Source organism: Haliotis rubra, unplaced genomic scaffold, assembly GCF_003918875.1.
Source record: "Haliotis rubra isolate DU_JTF1 unplaced genomic scaffold, ASM391887v1 Scf970, whole genome shotgun sequence".
Taxonomy (NCBI): domain Eukaryota; kingdom Metazoa; phylum Mollusca; class Gastropoda; order Lepetellida; family Haliotidae; genus Haliotis; species Haliotis rubra.
The window spans coordinates 322,390-339,242 of NW_025767713.1; the positions used below are offsets into that span (position 1 = coordinate 322,390).

General features: G+C 40.6%; 1 protein-coding gene and 1 long non-coding RNA gene across 2 annotated transcripts; one reads left to right on the plus strand and one right to left on the minus strand.

Annotated features, from left to right (window-relative positions):
• The first annotated feature begins 1,508 nt into the window (after positions 1-1,508).
• LOC124265318 (nuclear apoptosis-inducing factor 1-like) lies at positions 1,509-4,251 on the plus strand. Its single transcript, XM_046700110.1, has 6 exons — positions 1,509-1,675; positions 2,171-2,236; positions 3,063-3,159; positions 3,335-3,404; positions 3,724-3,789; positions 4,058-4,251. Exons 1-6 carry the CDS (start codon positions 1,509-1,511, stop codon positions 4,249-4,251), a joined length of 660 nt encoding a protein of 219 aa, XP_046556066.1.
• A 1,550-nt stretch (positions 4,252-5,801) lies between these two features.
• Positions 5,802-6,935, minus strand: LOC124265321. Its single transcript, XR_006895412.1, has 4 exons — positions 6,874-6,935; positions 6,652-6,774; positions 5,997-6,131; positions 5,802-5,864 (listed from the first exon to the last, which is right to left on the minus strand). It is a non-coding gene; the product is annotated as an uncharacterized LOC124265321 (long non-coding RNA).
• Positions 6,936-16,853: the final 9,918 nt, after the last annotated feature.

Here is a 16,853-nt window from a genome sequence, read left to right on the forward strand (position 1 = left end):
TTGCTAAGTCGAGAAGTAGGGGACTTGAGGATAAGGCTCCTTTACTATGAGTGGAAATTATGCAACCTGTCCATTCCACCTACCAGGACAAACTAACCATTTGACACTACTGGCCTTTAGCAGGAGGATGTTCTCAGCAGCAGGAGGAGGTACCCCTTCGCACCAACAGCAGATCTCTCATCACAGCATGAGGTTTCACTTGACACAAGCATGGGGTTTCCCTTTTACACCATCAAGTGTGTTCTCGCCAGCATGGTCCTGGCAAACAAGTGATACAATGATAATGTTTTTAGCATTTTCTAGTACTTTGGGAATGAGTTCCATCAGGGATTAGAGCCCATATTCGTAGAGTGAGGCACCAACTTGCTCGTACACAAAATGCTAATGACTTGCTGACCATTAACTAATTGAGCTGCTGGTTAGCAAACATGGTATGTTTGTGCATGCGATTAGAAAATAATGCAAGAAAAGGGTTCCCTTGAATAATGTCAATGATTCGGAATACTTCGAGTTAGATGTCAACACGAATTACTTTTGTTTGCAACATGGCTGGGATAGTTATGATATTTAAATCTCACAACCTATACTCACATCATGCAAAATGCAACAATGAAAAATGTGGAGTTATTTCCCTTTGACCATAAGCAAAAGATTCTGTCATGTACCCATAACTGGAACCAATGTCTGTATAAGCCTGAACAAGTGGTGACTATAGAAAGAGAATGTAGACTTACACTTCACTATATATCTGTACTTCCGAAGATTCTCTTCACTGCAACTGAAGACGAGGCACACAGAAGGAAAACACCTCTCAGCACTCTTGGGATTCTCTCAGCACCTGGAGGCACAATTTGCAGACACATAACAGATTCTTCTCACACCTTCAGAACATTAAACGAACATACTGGATACCCCTTCAAAGTGTCATGTATGGATTGAACAAACAAAAAGGATAATCAACCAATTCAAAGAACCAAATGGAGATTCTATTGGAATTATGCTTCTACGTCTATTGAAACAACGTTAAACAGAGGCCACTAGTTCACACCAGATCACATGAGAATATGAAGGTATCAGAAGATCAAACAATCAAAATCATGAGTTTACATTCACCATGAGGCAAAACAAACATACAAATTGAAATATCAGAAATCCATATTAACCAGCCAAGGATGTTTGGGTATTTTAAATATTTGTCGAGAACGGTAGAAAACAAACTTCGTTCCATCAGTTGAACAAATCTCATCAAACCAGTCTTTCAACAAACAGGGGTCCGTTGATCAAAGGAACCTTTGCTAAGGTCAACCTTAAAGACTAAGGTTAGAGTTACGATCACCTTAAGAAAAAGTTACGCCTGTTGCACTATACAATCTTTGGGCAACCTTAAGTCGGACTCGAACCTTAGCAGTAACCTTAACTAAGGGTGAACTCTTCGGCGCTGGAGTTACGGAACCGTCCCTAGTTACCACGTGAATTATCTCCCCTGCTCGCACCTGCAGACGACAACAATGTCAATGTCCCAGCGGAAGCACAATCGGCATTCAAACTTTTCTCCTTCCGAGATAAGTTTGCTAGCTGAAGAGGTGAAGGCGCGACAGAGTGTTTTGTTCGGCCCGTTTTCATCAACAGTAACCAACACGGCCAAAATACGGGAATGGGATGAAATCGCAACCAAGTAAGTGTTACTTCCGGGTTGTATCACAAAACGTTTTCAACATCGATTGAAAGTGAATATTTATAAAATGTGTAGTGACTAGTCTGGAACATGAGCGACAACAAACCTATAGAACCCTTATAGTATCAGGGTTTATATACTTGAAAAACCATCAAAATCCATGACTTTTCCGTGATTTCTGCAGGATGTTTCGCAACTTTTCCATCACAAGACAAACAGCGACCAAGTGCATTTATAAATTGTTAAACGTGAAATTGAAGGCCATAAGACTCTGAGTGGACACATATTGTATGACCCAAATGACATGAAAAAAATAATAGCACATTTTACTTATTAGAAAAATCACAGCAAACTTGTGCCCACCATGTGTCAAGTTTTTATATTCCAAAACTTGTCCAGGTTTCCATGGCCTGTACGAACCCTGTATAATATAAGTGAATATCAATCATATAAACAAAGAGATTTACATTTATTGATTTTTTTACTTATTTTAAGACTAAACGCCTGTTCGTCCGTCCAGAGATCTGGAGCCCAGATACGGAAGAAATGGAACGATTACAAGTGAGTAATTACCTGATTTTCTTTATATCGATAGCCAATTCAAATATGTGTTTAATATATGTGTGTTTTACTGGCTAAAGTAATTATCAGCAATTTAAACCATACTCGAAATATACAGACACATCAAGATTTCAATATAATCATGTGATATTAATTTGATTTTTTTTTATCCTATTACTGTACAGTTGGAGTCAGAATTATTCAACCCTCATGGCCAAAACATGCAATCACATTTATTGCAGAGACAGTACTTATTGTCTGTGATGATATAGTGACACAAGTATGGTTTCAGTATTTTTAACAAACAAACACAAAGGAAAAGTGTAAATTAATTCAATGTCATGCTTTCATTGATTTTAACAGTTTCAAAATTATTCTGACTTTGAAATAGGGGGTTGAAGAATTTTGATTTCAACTGTAGGTGGCAAATAATCCTGATCATCACCAACAATGATAAATGACAAAACACTCATTTTGTTGTTTCCCAAATGATTGAAATATATATTTTAACAATAAATCAGTATGAGATTTAACACATAGAGTATTGTTGTTACACACAGTAACACATTACCAGATATATTCCCATGTATACAATTAGCACCTCTTTTATAATTCTTTTTGAAAATAAAGTTTTCATTAATGTTCAGAAATATTTACATAATGAGGTATAACCTTAATAAAAATGTTGCAAGCTATCACAGCAATAAAAGGTGTGTAAATTACATGAAAATTGATATAAATGCGATTTACTAGAACACTTGAAAACAAATTGATAACTAATTTTATGCTGTATTTGCATCATAGTATAAATGGTGGCATTTTCTAGATCCCAGGTGAAGAAGAAAGCCATTGATGTGCGGCGTGAGTGCTGCAAGACAGGCGGGTGTCCAGCACCAGTTGGTCTGTCTGACCTGGAGCACAAGGTTGGATTTGTGATCGATTATTAAAATGGTTATTAAAAAGGTGATGAAATTTATCTCATTTTGGTCTTACATAGTTAAAGTTAGTAAATCCTTATCTCATCCCATTCCAGAGTCTCAAACATTTCCAGCATATCAAAAACATTTACGTAATATTTGTGTGTTTTCATGTTTGTAGGTTGTGTCAATGATTCCTCAGTGCCAGATTGAAGGAATAACTGGTGGATTAGAGAGTGAAGTGGAGGAAAGTATGTGATAAATAATACACTACTATTATACCATACATATATCTATGAATATGTATGTCAAATTCATATCAACATTTCAACATCAATTGCAAAAGAATCACACTCAATAACAAATCAATTTTGTTTTGAAACTAAATATTTACAGGAATTCACTATTTTAATTATTAGGTTGCACATTGCAGTATAATGAGGGTAATGTTGTTTTTTAAGGGTAATGTCATTTGCAGGTTTATGATGTCTTCCATTCACAGTTCGACAAAGGAAAATAGTTTGTGTGATGTAAATGATACATTAATTTACTTTTAAAACTTTTTTGCAGTTTGCGTCACCTTGGAAACCAAAGATGCACCAGTATGCACGGTTGTGGAAATAGATGAAGCATTTGGTAAATATGTGTATTTGTATGTCTGTGTGTCTGTCTGTCTGTCTGTCTGTATGTATTAAAGCAATATTTATCAATTGAATCAAATTCATATTTGAAAAGAAAATATCTTCAATTGATCAATGCTTTAGAAGTAATACTGTATCATGGCAACATTCAGAATTGCACAACCTAGCCGGGTTTGGCATATCATGGTATACATAATGTGAACCTTACACCTACTTCACAAAAAACTTCTTTTTAAATTTAAAACATATTTATGTATTTTCAGAATCAGGACTGACATTGACCAGCCTCCCTGTGGTATCAAGTGCGTTTGTACCATCAACATCAGTACAGCAGCCATTAATTGCTACATCAGAGCTTGACTTAGTACCCTCCACATCACAGCCATCAACAGAGCAGGCAGCCGAACAACCTGATAGTGAAAGGCCCCAAACAACTGTAAATGGCAAAATAAGATAAAGCAGTTTGGAATAAACAGAATGTATTCAGAAACATGTCAAACATAGTGCATTGTAATTTCAAGTATATGTTAGTATAATTTTATGGCAAAACAAACACTATAAATGTGTACTCATATTAAATGTATTGGTTATAATTTATCTCTATAAAAAACTAAATATTAATGATATTTTTTGCAGCAACTGAAATCCATTCAAGGACTAAAGTTACACAAAAGTCAAGAAAATCTGGTAGGTAGGACATTTTCAAGTAAGAAAAGTTACTAGATTTAGATTAGGGCTGGGACGGGTGGGTACTGAGTAGGACCAAGGTGAAGAATGTATTGTTTTACCACAACAACGTGCCCAGGTAGTAAATTTAGACCCCTCCAAGCCTTAATTCAGAGTGTAGTATAAATAGCAAACAAGATTTTTTAACATAACAGTTTAATTCCATACAACAATAAAACAAATCGCAATTATGAAATTATTACCTTTTCTACAGAAAGGGAAGCTCAGCCAGGCGTGACTGCCATCCTTGTAGGGAAAAGGAAAGGACTGGAATACTGAAGGTCCTCCTTGACGTACAAAGAAAAATCCGAGCTGTCTCGGAACAGCGACTTCAGGTGGAGACTGACAGGCTGGCCCTGGAAAGAGAGAAATTTGAATTTAAAAAAAGTGTAATTAACCTACCAGAATACAAAACTGTTTCTTCCGTAATACAGTTTCTGCATGAATTGTAATCAAATTCATTATCTAATTATGAGATAATCTTTTTTGGAGCTTGTTTGAATGAAATTTGTTGATAATCTTGTATGTAGCTTTTGTAATGTTGAAAATGAATCTCTATGCCATGTATATTGGGAGTGTAATGCAACCCAAAGTTTTTGGAAAGAAATCGAAAGTTATATTATCAAAAATATACAGACTTTTAAAATAACAAAATCTGCAGTATGGTTTGACATTTTAGGCAATAACAATTACTAAACCACATAATGTTTTCTGCAATTATTTTAATTTATACTTTCACCTTATCAACTAATCAATTCCTACAAGTTTTGAAAGATATATCTGCTGTTGAAAGATTCATAGCAAGAAGAAATAACAGCTTTGATAACTTTATAAATAAATGGTGGCCTTTCATCCAAATATTCAATCTTTGACAAACTTAAACAAATGATATTGATGAGTTTTTAACTCACACCTGCTGTACATGTATTACCTTTTTCACTAGCTTATCTGAATTATGCATGGGAACAAAAAAACAAACAAACTATTTTATGCTTTTTATGCTTCATAACTTCTTGTTGTTCACTTTGTTTCAAACTTGTATCAAGATAATTTTTTACCGTTATTAAATTTAATGTTATGTGATATACAATGGAGTTGCTTTTACTTACATTTCATGAAAATCTTTCGTTGACAAGGTTCTGCCTAGCGGTGTTGCCATCTACACACTGCCTGGGAGCGGGTGGGGTGTTGGTCTCCGCCTCTGCCTCTTCCAGTACATCTCCCGGTGGTACCTGCACTCCCTTGGTGATGAAGTAATTATGGAGCTTAAGGCATGGAATAATAATTACCACAGAGCACCTGTCTGGGCTGAACCACAGACATCCAGAGGACTTGTGCAAACACCTGGAATATTTTCATACAAATCAAATCTTACAACAATATTCTGGCAACAGGGGTTTAAAATAATCCTGATCATAATTTAGTTTGCAAGTACTGATTTAAATTCTGATTACATTATATTCAGGTTAAACTCACCTAAACCTTGCCTTTAAAACAGCAAACGCACGCTCAATGGTGTTTCTTGTTCTAGTGTGGGCGGAGTTGAACCACTCTTGGGGGCGTGTCTGCGGCTCAGTAAAGGGTGTTAGAAGCCATGGTCGACATTCATATCTGAAAAATTCATTACTTGATTGTTATACCAATATATCAACATATCAATGATGTCATGATTGATAGTTACAAAAAATCATTGTGTACTCTCTGTATGTATATGACAATTAAAGTGACACTTCCAAATTCCTAGACACTTTATTTTTTGTTTTGAGACATACCAATTACCACATGTGTTGAATTATATTCAAAACACCTCTTCCAGCTTGCATATATATATGTATATATGCAAGCTGGAAGAGGAGTTCTTGATTTAAATCAACACATATATATATATACATACCCAATTACCAAATATATGAAATTATTGATACATTCGAAAACCGACTCATATACATGTGCGGAAGTGAAAATGAAATGTCCACTTTTCAATCATAGATCCTTACTTATACTTATATCATGTCATTATGTTGGACCAGCTATAGCGAGCATTAAAATGATATTAGTCAGTAATATATGACCCCCCAACAAATGTAAGCTAGAGTGTCACAATAAGGGGGTTAAAACCTCCACAACCTACCCAGAATCACCAAGGAGCCACCCATCCGGTGTCTGCTGTACCATCTTAGTGGCAATGCTGCAGCTGCTCCAAATAAGCGAGTCGTGGGTCGACCCCGCCCACTTGACTACTACATTTGTGAAGCTGTAGACAAGAAAACAAGGGATTATAAATACTCATTTAAATGGATTTAAAATATTATAGTCTTCCAGTATCAGAACTCAAGATGCTGGTTTTACTTACATCTTGATCTCGTATGTTCATTTACATGTCTAGGTGTCTCGGCAGGTGCTAGTGACACTTCGCTATTTAGGTGTGTGGAACGGTCGACGGGGTGGCTGGAGAGGTATGTACTACGACAATGTGGGTATGTGGATCACTCTCTTCCAGTCACGGCAACACAACAGTTTTAACTAGTAAATGATTTCACAAGTCATTAAAATTTACCAACAGCAAAATTTATTATATACAATAGCAAACTTCTAACAGTAAAGACAATATGCAATCACGCCGCCCAAAGCGTTACTCTACAAGTTATAAGATACAGTACAATTATATATAGTTACAACGGTAGAAAGATTTTACATCTACTTCTTTGAGTAGAGTGCCTCCGGCAAGCCGGGTGTAAACTTACAGGTTATTCATGGTTTTCTTCCCTGCGATGGAGATGCAACCATCCAACTCTCAGTGATTCGTCTCTCTTTTTCAACGGTTAATCGAAGAATTCCTCGTCTCCGTTATTTCTATTGTGACGTAAAATCCTAGATACGAAACCTTCTAAAACACCTCGCTATGACGTCACAACATGGCGGCGCCCATGTCGAGACGTAGCTTACCTGAGGCAGCACAAGTCAACACCAAAGTCGCTACATACATTACGCCACATCAGGTAGACTGATGGAACGAGGTGAGGAGAAGGCTTGGATCTGTTTTACATACTAATTCCAAAGGTATGAGCTCTCGTAATCTTAAGATCACGGTAAACTATATGTTGCAGTGCACTGGCACGGAACAACACTACATGGACAGTGTAACTGATACCGCGGGAATTAGTATACCCAAAATACGTCATAAGTAGTAAAGATATCTATATAGGGTAAATGTTATCGATTACCCTGTACATTACAATATCCCCTCTTTTATTTTTAAATCGTCTCGATTTACTGACATAAGAGGATATACATATATACAAAGGTATGGTAATTATGATATATACAGTACATTCATACAGATAATAATACTGGCATAATGTGGAATTCATATAGCATACAATCAAGAAAACTTACCTACTTACCATTCCCAAAAATTATACACAATCATCACATATATAATATATCTTCCACAGTTCCAGACTAAATACAGTGCAAAATAGTAAGATCCACCCAGTTCAGCAGAGATCCACAGATAGTTCCAGAGAGAGATCCACATATAGTTCCAGAGATATCCAGAGATAGTTCCAGAGAGCTCCACAGATAGTTCCAGAGAGCTCCACAGATAGTTCCAGAGAGATCCAGAGATAGTTCTAGAGTTGCGAAGTATAACGGCAGCTTACTTAGTCATTATTCGGATGTAGGCATCAGCTTGTCTGCGCAAAGTTAACTGCTCGTTGAACCGTCCGTCCTCTGCCTCGTGAAGGACAGCCATAGCTTCTCTGCCAGACCGGATAAAATCATCCAGTGTCGGTCTGGTCAGAGGAATGTCGAAGGTGGTAGGCCAGCTCGGAACTGACCTGGCTATCTGTCTCTCCAACTGAGAAACCTGACATTTCAGGGCCTGTATCTCAAGCTGGGCCCGATCATAGACCAGTTCCCACTGGTTAGGAATAACCTCACCAACGGAAACTGGTCTACTCTCTTTCTCAGTCGGCTCAGGAGCGGACTGGACATCTACTGGTTCTGCTGGTAACTCCTTCTGTGATGATTGGGAAGGTGCCGGTGTAAATTTGGCTGCCTTCTTTGACTTCCGAGCCGGGAAGGTCCATTTCCCTGGGTCCATGAACCACAGTTGTCCTAGCCTTCCTGCAAGCCTGTATCATGTTCTTTGGGTTGGCCCGCTTGCTGGTGTGATGCCTCATATAGTGCCAGGTCAAGTCCCGGAACATATGGTAGGTCGCTCGGCAATCCAGGACAGGACAATGGAAGATGGTCAACTGGGGCCTATGTCTCATTGTCCAATGGCGCTGAAATGCCGGAAAGTGTGTGAATATGCTTCTCTCCGAACATGCCGGGCAATCCATTCCAGACTGGATATGTATGTCCTGCTCTGCTTCTGCCGGAAGGTCCATATCGATGTTTGTGTTCTCATCCAGGATGAGCACCTCCTCCCCTGGGGAGGGTGAGGTGACAGATTTTTCGGTCATGAAGATTAGAATTTACATATTACATAGTAGGTAGGATGATATAATATAAACAAAAATGTTTGTTATGAACGGGGCAACAAGAGGGAGAGATCCATTCCCCATGTTATTCCAACAACAACATGTCTTTTAGGCTCTTAGGGTACTAATGGTTGATCCACCATCTACACTTTAGTCTCGCTATTAAGCCTATGAACCAGTCATTCTATTTCCTCAATCACCTAATTTCTATCAGACAGCGTCCAACACGCCTAAATTTTAAATCTTGATAGATATCTAGATAACTGAATATACAGAATTCATTCGTGACGTCAGCAATTCATATCTTCTCTTAAATTACACCCCACTATCATCAAATGGGTATAATATTTTTATCTCTGAGTGTTTCAGGACAATGGACCATAGAGGCAGTGAACTGCCTGAAGCATTCTGCTTGGAATGGAACCAGTTTGGTTGGTCCTTCCCTAGGTATGGCAGTAGACGGTCTACATGAACCACCCGGGGAGGATTGTTGATGTCGTTTTGAATGCGGTAGGTGATGTCATCAATCACCTTGGTGACAACCCAACCTTTCGACCATTTTGGAGTCAGTTTATAACTTAACTTGGTACTTCTGTGGGGGTTATACAACCACACAGGTTGACCAACTTTAAGTCGTGACTCTCTTGTTCCAACATCATAACGCTTCTTTCGCACCTCTGAAGAATGCTTAAGTGCTTTCCGTGCTGATTCGAAAGCTTTTTCCAACTGCTGCTTGACCTCATCTACATACTCATCCCTGGTGAGCTACTGGTCGTTAGGATCCCCAGTAACCAGGTGGAAGGGCATGCACACTTGCTTACCTAACATGAGTTTGTTTGGGGTTTGACCAGTTGACTCATGCTTTGAGCTTCTGTATACCGCCATCGCAAAGGGGAGATGTTTGTCCCAATATCGTGGTTTCTCGTCTGTGTAAATGCTCAACATGGCAGCTAGGGTACGATTGAAACGCTCGACCTGGCCATTTGCCTGAGGTCGGAGAGAAGTGGTTCTTGTTTTCGCCACTCCTAACAATTTGCATAGTTCCTGGAACAAATTGGCTTCATACTGCCTACCCTGATCACTATGTATGAATTTAGGGGTACCATAACAACACACCCACTCCTCAACAATTTTCTTGGCCACTGTCTTTGCCTCAATATTTGGGATGGCAAAGGCTTCTGTCCACTTAGTGAACGAGTCAGTAACAACAAGTATATACTTGTTGCCAGCTGATGTGCGGTCCATTGGACCCATGATGTCAGTGGTTAGTCTCTCCATTGGGGAGCCGGTGGTATACTCCTTCATAGGAGCTTTTTGTTTCCTTGGACTCTTCCTGGCGACACACTTGTCACACAGAAGGCAGTGATCTCGGACAGCCATCTTCAACCCTACCCAGTAGTAAGACTGCTCAGCTTTGGCGAATGTCTTCAGGATGCCAAGATGCCCTCCTAAATGTGAGTTATGACAACCTTCAAGGATTGCTCTACATCTGATGGATGGTATAACTATTTGCCATCGCCACTCCTTTCCATCGTTGCGCTCTCCCATCTCCTATGCAACACGGGCGGTGGGGTAGCCTAGTGGTTAAAGCGTTGGTTCGTCACGCCGAAGGCCCGGGCTCGATTCCCCACATGGGCACAATGTGTTAAGCCCATTTCTGGTGTCCCCCGCCGTGATATTGCTGGAAAATTGCTAAAAGCGGCGTAAAACTAAACTCAGTCAGTCAGTCCTATGCAACACACCTTGCCTAACTGACAAACGGTGGAACTGACCCCATAGGGCTTTGCATGCTTCAGACAGTGCAGAAACTGCCTCCCACTCGGGGCGCTTGTTTTGTTGTCTAGTTTTCACAATTGGGCTGATATCTGGGTCTTGGAGGTGCAACTCTCTCATCTCTTCACAACTGAAACCCATATCCTTTTGTTTTGCAGATTGGGATCTGGTGATAGCAGAACAGAAAGCCTTGATGTCAGGAACCTCTACACTGCATGGTCCGTCCACTCTCCTGCATTGTGGGCATTGCTCACAGGGACGACGGCTCAAGGCATCAGCATTCCAATGTTTCCAGCCAGGTCGGTGAACCTCGGTCTAATCATAATTACCAAATTCTTGAAGCCAACGAGCCATTCGGTTCACTGGTGGCTTTATTCGCTTGGCCCAGACTACCACAGAGTTGTCTGTTCTCACAGTTAGTGGCCTGCCAAAGACATAGGGATGCCAGTACCGACATGCTGTAACCACAGCTAGGAGCTCCCGGCGTGTAACACAGTAGTTTTTCTCTGCCGGGGTGAGACACTTGCTGTAGTAACCTAAAATCACTTCCCTGCCATTCTGATCTTGGGACAGGACTGCTCCAATTCCCTCACCGGAAGCATCAGTGTCCAAGGTCATGGCGCCTTCCTGGGCAGGAAAACCAAGTATGGGTGCTGAGGTGAGAGCATCTTTCAGATTCATGAATGCTCGGTCAGTACACTCAGTCCACTCAAAATCAACTGAGGGACTGGTAAGCAAGGTAACGGGTCTTGCAATTCTGGAGAAGTCTTTGATAAATCTCCGATAATAGTTTGCAAGCCCCAGGAATTGTAAAATCTCTTTGCGAGATTTAGGAGTAGGCCACGATCTAACAGAGGTAATTTTCTCTGGCTGGGTGTGAACCCCATCAGTGGAAATGACATGGCCCAGAAAGTTGACTTTCTCTCTGAAGAGATGACACTTTTTAGGCTTTAACTTTAAACCTGCTACAGTCAGCCTGTCCCAAACAGATTTTAGACGTAAAAGTGCCTCATCAAAGGAATCTGCAAAGACAATTATATCGTCAAGAAAACAGAGACATTCACTCCACTGTAAGCCTCTCAGGACTGTTTCCATTAGTCTCTCAAAAACACTCCGAGCATTACAAAGTCCGAATGGGAGGAATCAAATGTTCTCGTCACGATATGGCTGAAATATTGCCGATGTGACGTTAAATACTAACTCACTCACTCACTCACCGAATGGGAGGACATTCCACTCGTAGAGTCCTGAACGAGTGACAAAAGCTGTTTTCTCTCGATCTCGAGGGTCCATCTCCACTTGCCAGTAGCCTGCTTGAAGGTATATCGTGCAGAACATGGTTGCCCCTCCTAGACAATCAATACAATCGTCTATTCGAGGAAGGGGATAGCTGTCATTACGAGAAACACCATTGAGCATCCTAAAATCACAGCAATATCTCCAACGACCATCAGCGCGTTGCACTAATACCGTTGGGGAAGACCAAGGACTATTCGATTAACGAATAGCACCTTGCTCTAACATTCGGGCAACCTCTTTCTCCTCTGCTTCCTGCTTAGCAAGAGTTTGGCGACGTGGAGCTTGCTTGATGGGTCTAGCATCCCCAGTATCGATACGGTGTTTCACCAGACCTGTACGACCTAGGTCATCATCGTTCTTAGCAAAAATATCTCTGTAAGTATACAGGAGATCTCTGAGTTTTTCCTGTTGTTCCAGGGTAAGATTATCTTGGCTTCTCTCGAACAAATCTACTAAGTGTTCGGGAACCTCAGGATTTGCAACCCTAACCTTAGAAACTCTCTTTGGGATTATGTTAGGTTCTATGACTTTAGTCCCATAAAATTGACCTATAATTTTCCCCTTAGTTAAAGTGTATTCGCTGTCTAAAACATTAATGACTTTAACTGTGGCTGCTTTAGTTTCATTATGAACTATGAAGTTACTCATCATTAAACCTTGTGTAAAAAGTATGTCTTTACAGGGTTCAACAAGGACTGAGGACGGTTTTTTATTAACTCCTTACAAGGAAACTTGGACGTAGGAAACGGAGTGAGGTGGTAGGTGAACGTCATCGGCAATGCTGACAGTGGTTTCTGATCCAACCATTGGCAACCAACTGCCAAGCAACCGGATTCTCGACCAAGCGACGTCAATCAGACCCTCAAGTTTCTCCAACACATCTACTCCAAGAATACCATCACATTCATGGGAATTATCCACCTCTGCAATCTGGAATTCCTCCACAGTGGGGTAAATATCATCACACACATGAACAGGTGCTTGAAAAAGACCATGGGTTTTAAACAGACTTCCATTTAAAGCTTCAAGCATTAAATCCACAGAACTGATAGCTACAGATGAAGGCAATCGTTTACTCGCGGCAGGGGACACTAGAGATACCTGGCTACCTGTATCCACCAGCAGGGTGAAGTAAGCCTTTCCAATCTTAAGATTGACGAGTTGGCCTTTATCGCCAATATTGAAACAGGCTCGGAAATTGGCCTTGACAGGAATCGGGTCAGATGGAGTGTTGAAGGAGTTGTCCCCCCTTGATCAGGAACCAAACAAATCTCTCCCTCCATATGACCTCTTGTTTTTGTTATTTTAGGATTTGCGGCTCCATTTTTATCAGACTCCACCAAATCCCGACCTAAACCCGGGAAGGTGGGTGATCGTTTCCCGATTGCTTGGTAATGTGGCATTCACTTGGACATTCGGATTCCCAGTGTCCAGTCCCACTGCATTTATATCAGGTACTGGAGTGTCTGCCTGTACTCGGTTAACGAGAGAGAGGAGTGCCTCGTTCCCCTGATCTTCTTCTCTCTCGGGAAAAAGATTGATGATGCTCTGAACCATTGACATATTTATTCTTATCTCCAGATCTTTGGTGACCTGGGCGGCCTCTAGACTGAGACTGGTGACGTCTTGAATACAACTGCTGCTGCTGTACAGAGGCCAAACGTTCAATTGTCTTCTGAAGCTCCGACAATTGATCAGTCAACATCTTAAAGCGCTGGTCCTCTGAATCTTCCTCCGCCTTGAAGTGAACTCTTCTCCCAGAAGAAGGATGAGGACTAAGAGCTCTCACCAGTTCGTTCTGACCAGGCTTCCCTACGATGGACTCTTACACCTCAGCAACATCAACTGCCTCTTGAACTGTACTGACCCCACGGTCCATGAATCGAAGTCGTAATTCCTTCCCTACAGCCCTCTTGAACGCATCAAAAGCAAACCGTTCTTGTAGTTCGTACGACAAATCCGGGTAAGCACCTTGAGCAAGACTCCAGATTTCATCCCGCAAATCAGCAATTCGTTTTCCTGGCTGGCGAACACGGGTGAGAGACGAATCACTTCTTTGTGTCTCAGGTAAGCAGGAATAGAATTTCTGAGCTACACCCTCCAGAGCGCAACCCATCATCTGGGCGGCTTGAGCATTACTCCAGTCTGACTGGGCTGCAAGGTTTGAGAACTGTGACTCAAACACACGCTAATCACCGGTACCATTAAATTTTGGCAGCTGAAGCGAAATTCTTCCCACAGAATTATTCTTAGCATAGCGATCTAGAGAATCAATTCTCTGTGATAGACTTATCATGCAGCTCGACAGCTGTGACACAAGACCCAATAAGTTTGAATCTGAGCTCACCATGGCAGGTGGTGTGTTTGGTGGTGGTACAGGTTCAACAAAAGATTGCCTATGAACAGGGGAGTTGTTCATGTAACCTGGGGAGAATGTTCCCGAATTTAACTCAGAGTTTAACTCTGGATTGATTTGCATCCGCGAAAACGTAAGTTTCCAGCAGGACCATCCAAAGGATCAGCACTACTCAAAGGACTTGCCATGACTAATATATTCAGTACTATACAAATGATTTAATAAAACAGCAAATTACTCACTATATTACTTGACATTTATAATAAATTAATTTACTTGTCACAATTAACTAGGTGATCCAAAATGGATCCCACCACTGCCATCATAAAACTGTAATGGTCGACGGGGTGGCTGGAGAGGTATGTACTACGACAATGTGGGTATGTGGATCACTCTCTTCAAATCACGGCAACACAACATTTTTAACTAGTAAATGATTTCACAAGTCATTAAAATTTACCAACAGCAAAATTTATTATATACAATAGCAAACTTCTAACAGTAAAGACAATATGCAATCACGCCGCCCAAAGCGTTACTCTACAAGTTATAAGATACAGTACAATTATATATAGTTACAACGGTAGAAAGATTTTACATCTACTTCTTTGAGTAGAGTGCCTCCGGCAAGCCGGGTGTAAACTTACAGGTTATTCATGGTTTTCTTCCCTGCGATGGAGATGCAACCATCCAACTCTCAGTGATTCGTCACTCCTTTTCAACCATTAATCGAAGAATTCCTCGTCTCCTTTATTTCTATTGTGACGTAAAATCCTAGATACGAAACCTTCTAAAACACCTCGCTATGACGTCACAACATGGCGGCGCCCATGTCGAGACATAGCTTACCTGAGGCAGCACAAGTCAACACCAAAGTCGTTACATACATTACGCCACATCAGGTAGACTGATGGAACGAGGTGAAGAGAAGGCTTGGATCTGTTTTACATACTAATTCCAAAGGTATGAGCTCTCGTAATCTTAAGATCACGGTTAACTATATGCTGCAGTGCACTGGCACGGAACAACACTACATGGACAGTGTAACTGATACCGCGGGAATTAGTATACCCAAAATACGTCATAAGTAGTAAAGATATCTATATAGGGTAATTATTATCGATTACCCTGTACATTACAGTGTGTAATATTCACAAAATATTTGCCATTACGTTTGTAGTTCTAGTCTATGATAAAACAATGTAAGTTTTTTAATACGTCAACAAGATTTTTAACAAAAAGTAGCATACCGGAAATATGAGAGAATAAACATGATAACGTGTCTTTTAAAACAGTAAAATTGATAGACTATTTTTAACTGGACAGGGGATTAGCATCAATATGTCAGGTGAAGGTCGTTGCTAATGTAAACAAACCCGTTACGCATCGGGATATTTTTACCTTTCGGTCGTACTAGAATAGGAAAATACTGAAATCATTATGCTTTTCCAGTTTTTGTTTATTAAAAAAGTGAAGAAAAGATCTTACCGAAGAGAGCTGTCACAAATAGCCTGAACATTCACGGCGTGGTAGCCCTTACGGCAAACAAACGCTGCTTCCTCGGCGATGGGTGGTCTTTTTATTGGGATCAAAGTCCTGTCAACCACTCCAAGAACTTTGGGGAACCCGGATAGTTTGTAGAAACCCTCTTTAACTGCTATCCGTTCTTGTGGTCCCCATGGAAAATGAATATTATTTAGCACTGTGCAAAAAGCACTGGCTGTGCTGTGCAGGGATCTCGAAACGGTTGACTTGTCAAGGCCGTGAAGGTCCCCGATCTCGGACAGGAAGCCACCTTTGCCGAGATAGCGTAAAGTCAAGAGCACCTGTGACTCTACAGAAATGGCGTGTGAACGCTGTGTACTACTTCCGATTATTGGCTCAACTTCTTCTACAAGAGCTATAATAGCTTCGCGTGACAAACGGTAGCGAGAAATCAGTTCGAAATCATTCAGCGTGTCCAGCTGATTCGTCTTGTCTCTGTAGACTCTCTGCATCCTCAAACTTCTCTCAATCTCCTTGTATAAAATAAAAGCAGTCGCCATATTCCCTACGCAACCTTAGAGACGCTAAGGTTGTTTCGTGCAACGGGAGGCTAAACTTTTAGACATTTACTAATCTTAGGTTGATAAGGTAGTCAAGCAGTTTAACCTTACCTCCAAGCCTAAGATAACCTTTCCCAAATACTTTCCTCAAGTAAACATAGTAATCAGATAACAAAAAACAAGGAGATTATTCTTGCAGGATGTCCTCCTTCACACAAGCAGCATACTTCAGTTCACACCAGCAGGAGGTTACCCTTAAATTAAGCAGGATGGTTCAGTTCACATAGGCAGCAAGTTTCCCCTTCACAGCACCAGGAGGTATCCACACCAACAGAGACCTGACAATCATGTGATAAAGGAATACCTAACAGAA

What these genes read in the sequence shown, in the direction of transcription:
- LOC124265318 (XM_046700110.1), top strand. Translation starts at nt 1,509, where the DNA reads ATGTCAATGTCCCAGCGGAAGCACAATCGGCATTCAAACTTTTCTCCT. An exon ending in TGTCTGACCTGGAGCACAAG is followed by an intron (nt 3,160 to 3,334) that starts GTTGGATTTGTG and finishes TCATGTTTGTAG; the next exon opens with GTTGTGTCAATGATTCCTCA. An exon ending in AGAGAGTGAAGTGGAGGAAA is followed by an intron (nt 3,405 to 3,723) that starts GTATGTGATAAA and finishes ACTTTTTTGCAG; the next exon opens with TTTGCGTCACCTTGGAAACC.